The sequence below is a fragment of the Episyrphus balteatus genome, chromosome 1 (genome assembly GCF_945859705.1).
Source record: "Episyrphus balteatus chromosome 1, idEpiBalt1.1, whole genome shotgun sequence".
In the NCBI taxonomy this organism is placed as follows: Eukaryota; Metazoa; Arthropoda; class Insecta; order Diptera; family Syrphidae; genus Episyrphus; species Episyrphus balteatus.
Window position 1 is genome coordinate 52,874,853 of NC_079134.1, and position 15,222 is coordinate 52,890,074.

The 15,222-nt window shown below is 32.5% G+C and overlaps 1 protein-coding gene across 6 annotated transcripts in view; it reads left to right on the top strand.

Moving 5' to 3' along the window:
• Positions 1-15,222, top strand: part of LOC129920599 (protein quick-to-court) — a 42,840-nt gene that overhangs the window by 14,060 nt on the left and 13,558 nt on the right. For 3 of the 6 annotated variants that reach the window (XM_056002032.1, XM_056002004.1, XM_056002020.1), the window contains exon 2: positions 4,538-5,403. In XM_056002032.1, coding sequence (XP_055858007.1) covers positions 4,654-5,403 — 750 coding nt within the window. In that variant the 5' untranslated portion in view covers positions 4,538-4,653. Of the gene's footprint in view, positions 1-4,537; positions 5,404-9,967; positions 10,434-15,222 lie in introns of those variants that run through there. The other 3 variants (XM_056002029.1, XM_056002013.1, XM_056002038.1) reach the window with 2 other exon arrangements.

Below are 15,222 nucleotides of genomic sequence, written 5' to 3' on the forward strand. Positions count from 1 at the left end.
TTCTATTTGTAAGTCACGATGTAGATCGCTATTTCTTATGTACCAAGGTGCATTAACTATTCCACGAAGGACTTTGTTTTGGAATTTTTGGATGATTTCGATATTTGTTTTCTTTGTACAGCCCCATAATTGGATACCATAGGTCCAAACAGGCTTTAGTACTTGATTATACAGCATTATTTTGTTTTGGGTTGATAAATCAGAGTTGTTACCAAGTAACCAGTACATTTTTCTATATTTCAAGTTTAGTTCTTCTCTTTTCTTTTTGATGTGCTCTTTCCACTTTAGCTTTGCATCCAAAGTCATTCCAAGGTATTTGGCCGTATTGGCGTAAGGTACAGCTTGATTATTAATGAATATTGGAATATTGTTTATCTTTTTATTTGTAAAGTTTATATGTGAAGATTTTGTTTCATTGAGCTTGATACGCCATTTTTCGGTCCAATCTCTGACTGTGTCGACGGCATATTGCAGCTTTACTGCTCCCCTAGAGACACATTTGTCGGGTACCAAAATTGCGGTATCATCTGCAAAAGTAGCCATTATGGTGTGATTCCCAACTGGGATATCCCTTGTGTATAGTAAATACAGGGTAGGACCTAGGACACTTCCTTGTGGTACACCGGCTTCTATTTTCTTCAATTCCGAATATTCTTGATCGTACCTTACTCTAAACAATCGGTCTGAGATGTACGATTTTAATATTTCATAGTACTGTCTGGGAAGATCCCTTTGCAGTTTGTACTCAAGTCCCTCATGCCAAACCTTGTCAAAGGCTTGAGCAACATCTAAGAAAATAGCTGAACAGACTTGTTTTTCTTCTAATGCTTTTTCTATTACATCCGTTATTCTATGAACTTGGTCTATCGTGGAATGTTTATTTCTAAAGCCAAACTGATGATTTGGGATTAACCTTCTTTCTTCTATAATTTTGCTAAGTCTCTTCAGAAGCAGTTTTTCAAAAACTTTTGCCATAATTGGTATAAGCGATATTGGTCTATGTAAGACGTCACTTCTGTAGGTGGCTTACCTTGCTTGGGTATGACAATAACTTCAGCAATTTTCCAATGGTGTGGGACATACCGTTTCTTAAGGCATGCATTTATTATATATTGGAGTTTTATGAAGGCTTTCAAAGGCATTTCTTTCATAACCTGAGCAGTAATAAGATCGTAACCTGGTGATTTTTTATTTGATAGTTGATGTAAACACATACTTTTTATTTCTTTTAATCTTACAATTGGTATTTCACTTTCATCTATCTTATCAACAAGCTGTAAGCTATTTTCAGCCGCGTTTGCTGGGTATGGCTTAAAAACATTCGCAAGATGCTCCGCGAAAAGGTTAGCTTTTTCTTTTGGGTTACCGATCCATTTCCCATCTTGAGATTTCAAGGGAGAGTTTAGTAACTGCGGTCTTTTCAGGCGCTTGGCTGCTTTCCATAGCGAAAAATCGGTTGAAGCATCAGTCGTTAAATTCTTTAGGAATGTACTGAGTGAATCGTTTTTGAATTTATAAATTTGTTTTTTAAGATTGTTGCTTATACGGTTAAACGTTGTTTTATCATCTGGAAATCTAGTATTTTGCCATTTTCTTCGAGCTCTTCTTTTCTCTATTATCAACTCTCTTATCTCTAAAGGATATTTTATTTCATTTTGTCTTCTATTAGAAAATGTTGGAGTACTTTCTTCAGCGGCCTGTTGCACATCAGCAATAAATTGTTCCACTTCATGGTCAATTTGCTCGATTGTATCCATGGGAGATCTTAAATTTATAAAACTTAAAAGCCTTTCTCTAAAATCACTCCAGTTTGTTTTCTTATTTACAAGCTTTGGATTACTTTTTTCTATTACTTCCGATTCACTTAGTGTTAGAATCACTGGAGTATGATCTGATGACAAGTCATAATTACCTTCGACACTAATGTGATTTCGTTTGATTCCTTTAGCTACGAAAAAGTCAATAAGGTCTGGTATTTTGTTAGTATCGGAAGGCCAGTAAGTAGGCGACCTGGAGGAATAGAATTCGCAATTGTATTTACGGCCTGCTTGGAAAAGTCTTTTGCCTTTTGTTGATATAAGTCTTGAACCCCAATGGGTGTGTTTCGCATTGAAGTCTCCACCAACAAGAAAGTTATGCCCAAGAAGATTTAATAGATCTGTATAGTCATCTTCTGTCGGGGAGCGCCTTGGTGGGCAGTATATAGCTGCTATCTTAAACTCTTTCTTTTTCATACCGATACTAATAGTTGTTACTTGCATATTTTCATTAGTAAGCTTGGTTTCTTCATAATGTTTTAAGCTTTCTTTTATAAGAATCGCCGATCCACCTCTTGCCTTGTCAGCTGGATGTGGAGCGTGGTAACATGAATAGTTTTCTATTACATTATCTAGACTTTGCCCATTGGAGAAGTGAGTTTCGGACACCAAGCAAATATCTATATGTTCTAGATCTAAAAAGATTTTTAATTCGGATAAGTGTTGTAAAAGACCGTTTGCATTCCATGTAGCGATTTTAAGTGTTCTGTCCATCATTGTTTTTTAAGAGCGACTTTTTCGCTTAACTGTTTGATATTCAAATCCTGTTTATCAATTCTTTGAAGAATGAGGTGTAGCATTTCTTTTATGGAAGTCTCTTCATTCTTCCGCACATTTTTTAGAATCTGAGAATAGGCTTTATTTTCATCGCTTTTACTTTGAACAGCTTTTTTAGGCGGTTCATTCTTAGTATTGTTTTCAGCAGTTAAATCGGTATTTACTGTGATTCTGGGTTTGTCTCTAGCAGATGTATTTTTGCTTTTGAACTCTTGGAATTTTTTGGCAACTGGGCAGCCTCTATAGCTTGCCGGGTGATTACCCTGGCAGTTCACACATTTTGCTTTCTGATCTTTGCTCATCGGACAATTTTTAGTTGCATGTTTTCCTTCGCACTTTACACAAGCAAACTCGCGGTTGCAGTATTTTTGGGTATGACCAAAAGCTTGGCAACGTTTGCACTGCGGAACAACTTTAGATTTTCGGAGTGGTTCAATTTTAACAGCTATGCCCAAGATTGATCTTACTTTATAAATCTCCTCGACACTTTGTTTACTGTCAAAAGTTAGCATGAATAAAGGTAGTAACCTCTTACTCGTCTTCGATTCTCCAGAGGAGTTTTTAATTGTCTCATTCTTAAATAGATTGACTGCATCAAGGGCTTGGTAGCCTTTTTGTACAAGATCTACCACTACTTCCTCAGGAGAGCACGAGGAATGAAGACCTCTGGCTACTACTTTTATTGGCCTTGTAGCTTTGTTCTCATATGAGTGCCATTGAATTTGGTGTTTGCTCAATTCTTCAGTGACAGATCTATACTCGTCGGCTTCTTCGACTGTGACTTTCCAGTTGTCTTTGTTGTACGATGTGTATTTGCAAGCTTTTTTAGTACATTTTTCTATTATTTTCTTAAGATCTCCAAAAATTGGAAATCCTGAGATCATGATTTGGAAACTTTGATATTTTTTTGAAAACGCAAATAACAGGCAAAGTTTTTTAAAGAACAAACTAGTGTCACACCATACAATTTTTTTGGGGGTGTTGCTCTCAAATAAAGTAAGAAATTCAGTTTTAAATAAAAAATATTTTACTTAATTAATTGTTCCTAGTTATAAGGCAATGTTTTAGTGAAAGAATTTAAAAAAAAATATAATATGGGCCGTCGGCCGTTGTACTACAAACTACATAACAATATCGTTCAATGAAACCTATACCCGATTTTAACAAAATATTTCTAACTATACCTTCATTATTTATTCAGCGCCACAGACCGAATTGTATTAATACATCAAATTTTAAACTTTATCTGCAACACTTTTGCCCAGTCTAATTATCTCACAAACACAAGATTTCTTAAATTCATTCAAAAATGCATTTAATTTAGCATATTATCACGAATTACCTAAGCGGCCGACACCATCATACTCTTTTGTTTATAATGATTTCGTTTTTTTAACTTTCCATTGAAAGAGTTTATTGCACGAGGTGCCGCAATAATTAATTTCAAAATCACTCAACTTTGCAAAATTAGCACGAGAAAAATGCAAACAAAACACGAGAAAGTCCAAAGTATGTTTTGTGTCGTTTTTTTTCTTTTCTTATTCAAAACAAAGCACAATGGCTTTATAAAACTTCTCAAAACAATATAAGTTTGAAGCTTAATTTTATGTTTGAAATGTGAAGGCACTTTAAAAAGGTAAGGTAGGTACTTGGAAAATTAAAAAGGTTGTTCAAAAATAAAAACACCTAAGAATCCTGTGTTCTAATTCAATTTAGAGGACAGACACATAGTTGCTTGTGTGTTGTCATCACAAAAAAAAGTTTCAAGAAATCATTACGAATTTAATTACAAGAAAAAAAAGTAAAGCAAAATGCAATTAAATAATAAAAATACATGATAAATCTTTTCCCCTCCTTAATTATTTACCTACTTATGTTTTCTCTTTAATGTTTTTATTTTTTTTTTATTTGTCGGACTACTTTCTATGATGCTGCATGGATAGAAGCAATTTTAACTGGATTACAAGCAAACATTAAAATACCTGTTTACTGATACATTTAGCTGGCATAATTCTAAATCTATGACGTAGTGTTGGGGGTTTAAGATACTAGCAAAGAAATGATGACGACATCATCACCCACTCCCTCATTACCTTCAATTGGAACTAAAGTGAACGGTGACCTACTGACCGATAAAGAAAACACCAACGAACACCTGAGATCCCTCCCGAAGAGTGGGACAACAACAAAAACATTTCCTGCCACAACAACGACGTCGACGTCACAACTGACGCCACCGCTATCGCCAGCCAAGTCACAGCAGAATTCTAAAATTCCATATCCGCTGTCAATCCTATCAGGGGAACCGAAGCTCTTTCACAGGAGTGGTTCATTGCGACTGCGTGGAACAAAAAGTAATTTACACGTTCCTCGTTGTGGCATTATGGAACACATTGCTACCCCAATTGTAGAGGGTTGTGGACGGCTGTATAATGGAACAGCAGTTGCAGATTGTGTTAACCATAGTGGCATCACCCACACCGGTTTCAGTTTCCGCAGGAAGGCTCATTCGACGCGTTCGCCACCAAGGATTACCATAGCCGAGTCAGGCAGCAAGTCAATTGCTAGTGGAAAAGTGGATCAAAATAGTAGTTGTACTTCCTCATTTGGGGATGTGAAAAAGGACGAGGTTAATTGCAAAGGAAAAATTAATAATAATAGTGGAAATATGGAGCAAACTAATGGTGTTGGCGGTAGCGGCGGCGGCGGTGATGAAACAGGAAATGGATATTCACCATCAGTGGCAATGGACCCGGAAGAGAAAACATTAGATGACAATACAACTAAGAAACGGGATCTTAATAAGATGGTGAGTGTGGATTCTTTTGTTTATTTATATTGGAAATGTTATTTAAGCTATCTATACGTTGTGGTAAATTTGAGGAGTGTTTTGTCATTGAATTGAAGTCCTTGTTGTCCTTGCCAAGTTGGCAAAAGTGCAACTTTATTGTTACACCACCATTTATTCACCCACGGATATGAAGAGCAGTCCTATTGATTTTTTCAAATGAACTGTGCATTTTTTATGGAAACTTAGGTATACAGTCGCGGGTAAAAGTATTTAAATAAAAAAATAAACGGTTCCCTTTGGTTTACCTTCTTTAGCATTAAGAATTTGAAGCCAGAATATTTATTCAAGTAACATTTTGTTTTTCGTCGCATTTGAGTCCATATCAAATAACCAAAAGTTAAAAAACCAGATACCAGAGTCTCAGAACGTAGATTTTTACACACGACTATTTTAAGGATCCGATTTTTTACGAATAAATTCGTAATCTGTAACTTAAAATTACTGAGAAATTCTTTAACAAAAATTTTAAGAAATGAAAAGACCTTTGTTTAGGAAGCCATAATAATGGAAAAAAAAAAATGATATTTACGATACCGAATTTGAAATGCAATATCTTTGAATCGATAGCTCATACAAAAACTGTACTTGATGATTATCTGCAGAAAAATTGCTATACTCTATAAAGAAGCCTGTAATAGTAAATCCCCTTTTGTAAGCATATACCGTTAAGGAATAATGGACAAAAATCAATACTTTCGATATCAATTTTTCTTAAATTTCCTACAATATACCAACCAGTAAGCCAACATTGCTACAAAATAGATAATAAGTTTTTATTACAAAACTTGTACATAAATGTATAAACCATAGGTCCTTCTAACACTGGTCGGCAAAAAAAAGCCAGGAGCAAGAACTTTGATATGTGATCTTAATTGATGAACTGCCAGTGTGAAGACAACTCTAAAGTTAGTTAGCTTTAGATTTTTCTTAAAGTTGAGAGCTAGTAAATAAAATCGCCCTTATTGTACTGAATTCAAAGCTGTTTACAGATTTATTCTATCAAGTCTGGTTTTTCAGTTACACTTTATTTTTGCTATAAAGTCTCAAATGTCGTTTTCGATTGGCTTCACTCAAGCATGCACTCATTCTGAAATTGGAATTCCTCATTTATTTGTTGAACATTAAGTACTATTTTCTTTAAATACCTATTAATTTATTTTTCAAGTCTTATGTCATATTTGACATTTTAAATTTCACAGAAAAACAAACACAAACACAAAAAGACAGAATTGAGTGGATTCAAACTGTTTTATTGGATTTCAGAATGAGTGAATCCTTGAGTGAAACCAATCAAAAACGACATAAGTTTCTATGTACCTATTTGTGATTTTGAGTCGATTCTGATTTGAAATCGAGAAGAGAATTTTTCGCCTGAGAAGCGTTCTAGCTGTCATGTTTTTTTTAATAAAACACTTTCAGAAGGCTTTTGAATGCTTCCGGACGGCCAACCGAAAACGACATTATCAATTAAATTCTTTATCCAAAATGTCGTTTATGTATAATGCCGTTTTCGATTGGTTTCACTTAAGAATTGACACATTCTGAAATTGAGTGGAACAGGTCATATCGCTTTCACTCTATTTTTTTTTTTTTTTATTTGGGTAAAATTTCAAGTTTCAAATATTTGTTTTATTTTGTTTTTCTTATGTCGTTTTCGATTGGTTTCACTCAAGGATTCACTCATTCTAAAATCCAATGGAACAGGTCAAATCGCTTCCACTCAATTTTGTTTTTTTTTTTGTGTTTGTGTGTTTTTCTTTTAAATTTCAAATGTCAAATATTTATATTAATTTATTTTTCTTTCAAATGAAATGTTTTAATTTTTTTAAAAATTGGTAATGTTCAAGAAATTAATAGGGAAGTTGGTTTCCAAAATATTTTAAGTAAGTTTGAAAATGAATTAAAAAATTTGTTTCGGAAAAAAATTAATTTATTTCAAAAAATAAAAAAAAAATTGATTGAGTGATTAATTTGACTTTTAAATATTCGTGTATTAGTGCTTCTCGAGTGAATTCCGATTTTAAATCGAGAAGGGAATTTCTCTTCTGAGAAGCGTTCTGCCTGTCATATTCGTGCGAATAAAACGCTTTCAGAAGGTTTCTGAATGATTCCGGACGATTCCGGAGAGCCAATCGAAAACGACATTACAAACAAAAGTCATGACAAATTATTTAATATTCGAAGAAAATGGTAATGTATCCATTTAAATATCCATTTAAATTTTGTAACTAATTTAAATTTCAGAAAACAATTAATTGTTGCGTTCTGTATGTCAGTTTTGTGCGAATAAAACGCTTTCAGAAGGTTTCTGAATGATTCCGGACGCTTCCGGATTTGTTCAGTCGTAATTGGGAAAATAGGCTTGTCTCTAATGACATTGTACAAAGAGACTGGTGAAGAGATGTTGCTTTTCGGTGTTTTCCGCTTTTGGATCCCGTTTTCAATGTGGTCAAAGTATTCAAAAGTCCCGTTTCAATCATCAATTAAGTTGCATGTTCTTTGAGCCAAATTAAATATCATTCCAGCATTTTCGAGGAAATCGATTGCTATCAAAGTCATGGTATTTAGTCTGTTAGGTAAAACACCTACCTATATTAATTTTTTTTTTTACCGGTTACCAAGTATAGGTCGTTTCAAATCAAAAGTCCTGACTCTGAGTTTATATTCTCCCTTCCAATAAAATTGAGAAAAAATAAACAAAAAACTCGATTTGATTGACTCATTGCGACAAATCAACTCAAAAATAACAACAAATTATGCTCGTTTGAATAGGCAGGTTCAGAAACGTTAGGGCCTAAATATTTAGGTAATTCTTCGCTCTCTGATTGGTCAACTGCCAAAAAAAATCCTTCCAATTTAGGTAATTTTATTGGAAAGGTGACTGGAAAGTTAGGCAAGAAAATTTTACCTAAACATTTAGGAAAGTTTTTTTTGTCAACATGACAGCTGATTATTTTCAATTAATGAATTTCGTTAGCAAAATTAAATCTATTTGTTTGAAAAACGAGTAAAAAGTGCTTTACCGGTTATAATTAATATTATTTATTTATTAAAGAATAGTGAAATTTGGTGTCTGCCCCATGCGATCTGTAAAAATCTTAAGTAAATTTCGATATTTGACAATAATGAAACATCCAAACAAATTTAGTCAATTTACCTTTATTTCCGTTCAGAAAATGACGTGCCCAATGAAAGAAATGCTAGAGAAAAAAATAAACGAACGAAAAATCTGAATTTGTTTATTTATTAATGATTTCTATGGTGACGACACCAAAATAATTGAAAAATAAAAATAAGATATTTACTGCCCAATTATACAAATGAAAAGATGTGAATAGAATTTTAAGTTATGAATTGCTATCATATAAACTGAACATTTCTGGTCCATCTTCACCTAGTCCTATAACAATATCTTCGGCAAAGTTATCCCAACTGCCTTCAAATGATAAATAATTAAATAATTGTGTGTTTTTTTGTATTGCCCGCGGATATGGAGTGATGCAAGCCCGGGAGACTTGCATCCGCTTTCTGAGGCTAACCAAGTGCATTTCACAGACGGATCAATTAATTAAAATAGGGATACCAAGAACTGTTATTCATTATTTTATCGTAATTTTAGAAAAAGTTCAGCTGCCTCATAAATGCTTCCTTCCAGTAAGCGAATGAGTTTTTTTTATTTTTGCTCAATTTTCCATGGGACTTTTGATTTGAAACGACCTATATTATGTGACACGATGTACACCACATATCTTTTTGCGTATCAACACCATTTTCTAACGTGACGCTTGCCCTGAAACTCTTGTCCAGTTTTTTTTTCAGGTGCATGTAAAGGTCGTTCGTCGTTGTCGAAAATGCTACAATTGAAATGCCTCCTTTTCATGTCATATTGAAGCTTTGTAAAAAAAACGGTCCAGTTTTTGGTTATCTGCTTCGCAATGGAGCCTTTCTTAGCATTCGGATAAGCATTATGTTCCTTCGTATCAAATTTTGAAGTTGACGTTGCGAAATTTGAAGAATTCATTTGTCCATCAGCATTTTGGAATTTAGTTTTAGATTTGTTAATAGCTTGGACACTGCAAGTTTTGCGATGTCGCTAGCAAACGTAACTACAATGGTTTTTTTTATGCTTGAGTTATATCACGTGTAAACAGAAGGTAAACAATCAGTTATAAAACACGAACTTGTAGTGCCCCACCCACTATTGCCCTAAACTCTCAATAATTGTTTCCGTGTCTATGGCAGAAAATTCTCTTTTCTAGATACTTTCTCTAAGAATGGTTTAAAGTTCTCCAGTCGCCACTTGTCTTTGTTTTGAATTTGAGTTATTCTTACCATACATTTTCAATAGCTTGAAATGCAACTAAGAAGACCAAGAATTTTCTCAATGATATCGGTGGTTTTGTGAGCTGTTTAGGTTCAAGGCCTTTTTAATATCTAAAGACGCTGAAGAAAAATTATCTCAAAAACTTTCGATATTACAGGGTCTATACGATTTCTTTTTTATTGATAGTTTTCCCAAGTTCATAGACCTTTTTTCTTCAAAATTAAATGCAAAACACGGATATGGGTGGCCGAAGTTTCTTTAACACCAATGTTCGTTTCTCAAACCATCCCTCACTGAAATAAATCATGGAACAAATTGGTTTTTGGGACGTTTCCGTTGTGCTTTCGTTTCCTTTTCTACACTGAGTAAAATTACAGAATTCAGCAAGAAGGGGATGGTAGCTGGTAGTAGGCAATACAAATGAATTATCTCAATGTAAATTTAGTGTTTGTGTGCACAAACCGATGCAGAATTTTTCTACTCTCAGTTTTCTACAACGAGTCTTGGTATCGGGTCAAATGAGCGATGTTCTTCTAAACTGTTCGCACAAGTATAGTTAGTAATACAATTGCGGATACTCCAAACGTTTTTGTTACCAAAAATTGTGCATTCGAAGATGGACTTGAAGAACACGAATGTTCTGCAGTATTTTATCTAATCAATGGTAGGTTTGTTGTGTTTGTTGTTTTTTGTTGTTGTTGTGAACTTTATAACAATCGATCCTATAATAACGTTACTGTGGGCTTAGTGTTCGTTGTTTTCTCTCATTAATTCAGTTTTGACCTACTCTAGTTGGACAGCTAAAGAACTTCGACTTGAGTGAGTGATTGCGGACGACTATTTAGTTGTTAAGTTTTGTACTAGAGGTGGAATTTTGTTAAACATTTACTACCATGGGAATTGTAACTTGAAAAGAAAATTGAAGGTGTGTCACGTTGTCATGCAAACAAGCAATTTAATTGTAAGGATTGCTGAAGAATAGGCTTCGTTTGCTATAGGTTAGAGTTCAACGTCCTTTTGACATTATTGTTAATAGAGGTAATGTGCCAGGTGCCTCGATAATATTCAATATTCATAAAAGCCATATTATAAAAATCAATTTGATGGTAGCTTCAAAGTTTTGTAGTTAAATGGAATTGTGTTTTAAGAAATTAATAAGAAAACAAATTATACCATAAATCTGTGTCATTGTTTTTGAAATCTTCAAAGTTTCTTCATTAATATTTAAAAAGTTTTTCAAAATTATATAATCTGGTTTGTGAAGCTTTATGTGTGTCAGTATAGTGTTGAAAAAGACAACAAATATTTTAGAGGATGCATACTGTAATGTTATGAATTCAATTTGTTTTTCGAAACTGAATCGAAATTTCACAAAATTCGTCTTAAAACTTTTTTTGTTTCTTTTCGTAAGTGTACATACATACTTGTTTCAGTTAGCTGACATCACTAAAAATAAGTTTTTAATTAAGTATAAATGAAAAACGTGTACCTTACCACTCGTTAACTTTTCAAATGGAGAATTACCTCTACTTACTTTTTAATTTTGTTTTGTTTTTTTTTTTAGTCAATGAACTTCATTTCAGGATGTTATAAAAAACAATGGACAGAAATGTCAAAGAGTGGCAAGAGTTCCCTATATGAACTCACGGTCGCAAGTCAAAGATTAATAAACAAAAATGAATTTGTTCTAAAATGAAATAAAACACAACATTTCTCAATGCGACATAGTGCTTTGATGCTTTAAGGAATAAATCGTTTTCTGAGTTGTTAAGCCTTCTTGGTTTTGATGTTTTGAAGAGGAGAATGTGACTTCACATTACTTTTACTATCCTCTTCTTTATATCATGAAATTGTCAATTGTTTTTAAATTAAAAAAAAAAAATGTTCTTAATCAACTGTCTAAAATTTGTAATACCCCTCTAGGCTCTAGGTATTTCAATAATATAATTTAGTATTACCCCTAATAATTAATTTTAGCTATGTTAATAAAATTTTATAAAAAAAAAATTAAATCAATTAAAACATTTAAAAATTAAAAAATTAAAAAAAATAGATTTCCATTTCAAACATGCCATCTGCAGTCAAATATAAAAGGTTTTCTTTCATTTTAATAGACGGTAGACAAGCAAGTTCAACCGAATTGTTGGAAAAAGGATTTAACATCATCCTTTTTCCATTTCCTCTTTCGGAATCCATTTCAGGATAGTTACTCAATAGTTTCATCTCCAAATTAAATAATCTCGGTACCATGATAGGAATATGAGAGATAACAAATATGGATTCTTTTCCGATCAAAGTTCTTGAAGAATCTTTTGAACGCAAGTTAAAGAAGTTTTTCGAGGAATCCTTTAATTTTTATTTTTTTGTAGTTTTAATGTTTTCCTCCTTCCTGTTAAAAAAAAAAACAGTGAGAAAAGATAATTTTAGGAGCCACGTATGACGTAGGGTCAGTAAAATGGTTTGAATTTGAATTTCTAGATTTTGAATCTTGTATAAACATCAATAATTCAGGGGGTACATTCTATAAAAAACGAAACGAAAACGATCGTTCGTTTTTGAAAAACGAAAGAAAACTTGTGACATATACAGAACAAATTCTTTCGTTTTTCAAGTTGTATGAATCAAACCTTTCGCACACACGAAAACGTTTGTTCGTTTTCGCCATACAGAATATGATTCATACAACTTGAAAAACGAAAGAATTTGTTCTGTATCTGTCGCAAATTTTCTTTCGTTTTTCAAAAACGAACGATCGTTTTCGTTTCGTTTTTTATAGAATGAACCCCCAGCTCTTTAAACAAATTTTTAAACAATTGACGCAATATATTGTGTGGGAGACGTCAAAATGATTTTTCTATCAAAGGGGTCGTGAACTCAAAAAGTTTAAAAACACTGATCTACTTATTCACATTAGTTCTTTCAGTCTTGGTGGTTAGTTATCAAACCACCTTTTCAAAATTTTGTCCATGCCATCTAGTGGATTCCTTTTTGCATATCCCGTTAGTTTGCTTTTCACCTTAGTTCATGTTAAATTGTATTTTTTTCGCACTATAAAATTGAATATAATCAACTCATTTTTTAGCTTAATTGTTAATAAATTTGTCCCTGATCATTTTTGGTTGAAATAAGTAAAAGTGGAGCTATTAAATAAAAACGATATACCAAAGTTCTTTTCCAAGATGCTAGCTGCCCAAGACCTCCTATCATCCCAAAAAAATTTTTGTATGAATTAAATGACTGCATCATGCTGTCTGTAACTACCAACAATAAAATCTAGTTTGTCTTGGTCAAAACGTGATTCTAATGTTAATCATTTAATATGTAAGAAAAACTGAAACACTTTATGAACTTTGCTAACAAAAACCATGTGTATGTGTATTCATAAAAAAGTTAGTTAGAATCAAATATGAATGGTTAAGAAACGCCTGAGGAATCTTGACTGCACAATGATATGCAGACAAAAGCTCATTCATCAGTTTTAATAAAACAGCTCACAAACAAATCAGTCAGCCACAACACTAGACTGACCTAGAAAAGAAAAAAAAAAATATACCGTCTAACTAATTATCTATTTTTTTTTTTTCAATCTACGTAAAGGCATTAGACCCATTTAGGGCTAGGCACAATTCCAAAACAATGCATTCCTAACTGTATATATGTATCTATAAAGTATACCGCTCTAATCAAGAAATTAAAATAAAAGTGACAAAAGGGAAATAAATCATGGTTAAAATACTGATTTGCCGGGGAAATGTAAAAAATAAAAATTTTGTTTTTTTCTTTATTTCCTTTTCAGGATGGTTTCCAAGATTTTGTCATCGACTCAGGTAGGGATATTATTTCTTCGTTGTTATTTGAATAAACTTGGAACACAGCCAAATGAACAGAGCATAGTCTCTAATACAATATACCAACCGACATACTCCAAAATAGGTCACCTCTAAAATGTTCATATTTGCACAGTGCATATTTGTATCCGTACTTTTGCTATGTATAGGAAGGTTGACTATTGAGAAAGGTATTTAAAAAAAAATATAAAATAATTTGTGACGTTCCAACATACTAGCAGTGATGATGAAGACACAATTTGGTCTACCATTGCCGGATTAGTTATAAAATTAAACTTAATATGTAATAACGAATGTCATTTTTGTACAATTAAGACTTGAGGGAAATTTTCTTTTTGATGGATTAAATTGAAAACGTTGACGTAAGCCGTTTTCTTTTTTAGCTTAGAATATAAGTTATAAACGATATATTTTATTATATTTTTTTTCAGTAGATATACTCCAAAATCTATATTTATAGGCAAAAATTATTTTTCTGAACCTTATAGTCCGGTCAATTTAGACATCCTAGGTTACATTTATTCCCAGCAAGCTGAAAATTGTAGACCAGATTATTTTCTATAAAAAATGCCATGACATTTTTTTTCCTAAGACCCACCGTTTCTTAGGCATAACGATTCAAAAAGTTGAAGTTGAGTTGTAATCGTCATAAGAAAAAAGCTCCCAACTGAAAAGTTCTTGAAATTTCATTATTTTTTTAGCTTGAATTTCTTTCTTCAATGGTTAAGAATATGGAGAAAGCAAAAAAAAATGTAAATTTTCACCATTTCTCCGATTGGGGCCCTTCTCCCGAAACCATTCTGGGTAATTTTTGTTTAGAATCGATCCGAATATAATTCAGGTTGTCCGATAGAGAATGGGCAACCCTAAAACGGCTGATAGTTACACTTATGACTGTTCTAAAAACAGATAGAAAAAAGTTCTATCGCTACCAGTTCATAAAATATTGGCTTTTTTTCGTTCAGTGTATTTTTAATTTAATCATCTTATATTTTCGTTCACTACAACCTCGAATGAATGAATTTTATTTATTTTTCTTTTTTCTAATTGTCTACAATAAAATTGGATGATTACATAAACACTTTAAAAATTTCATATCTGTTGCACATTTTCCTTAAAAAAAGTTTGAAATCTGTTTTTTGATGCAAAATGTAAAAAAAGTATTTTATGAAAAATTTTAAGCACCTGTGGTATAAAATAAATCTATAGAAACCTAGGTGGCCAACTTTCTTAAAAATATTCCGCTTAGACGAGAATATTTTTATAACGATTTCGACTAAATTAGGTGTACGTAATAGTCTAAGTAATTCTAACAAAAGTGCGTTTTTAGTTTTTCTCGAAAAATTCAGAGAACGGAAATATGGCGTTGCCGTTTTTTTTTGCAAAAATCGATACATTTTTTAGTAAAAATCGTATAATTATTCAAAATTTTCAGACACATATTTCTTATCATTTTAAAGTGTAAAATCTAAAAAAAAATTAAAAAAAAAAAAAAAATTAAAATTGAATTTTCTCACCTTCGATTAATTTTTTTTTTCAAAACTTTGCCAGAATCTTTAATATACGATAGTTTTTTAAGACCCAGACGTGAATTTTATTTTTTTG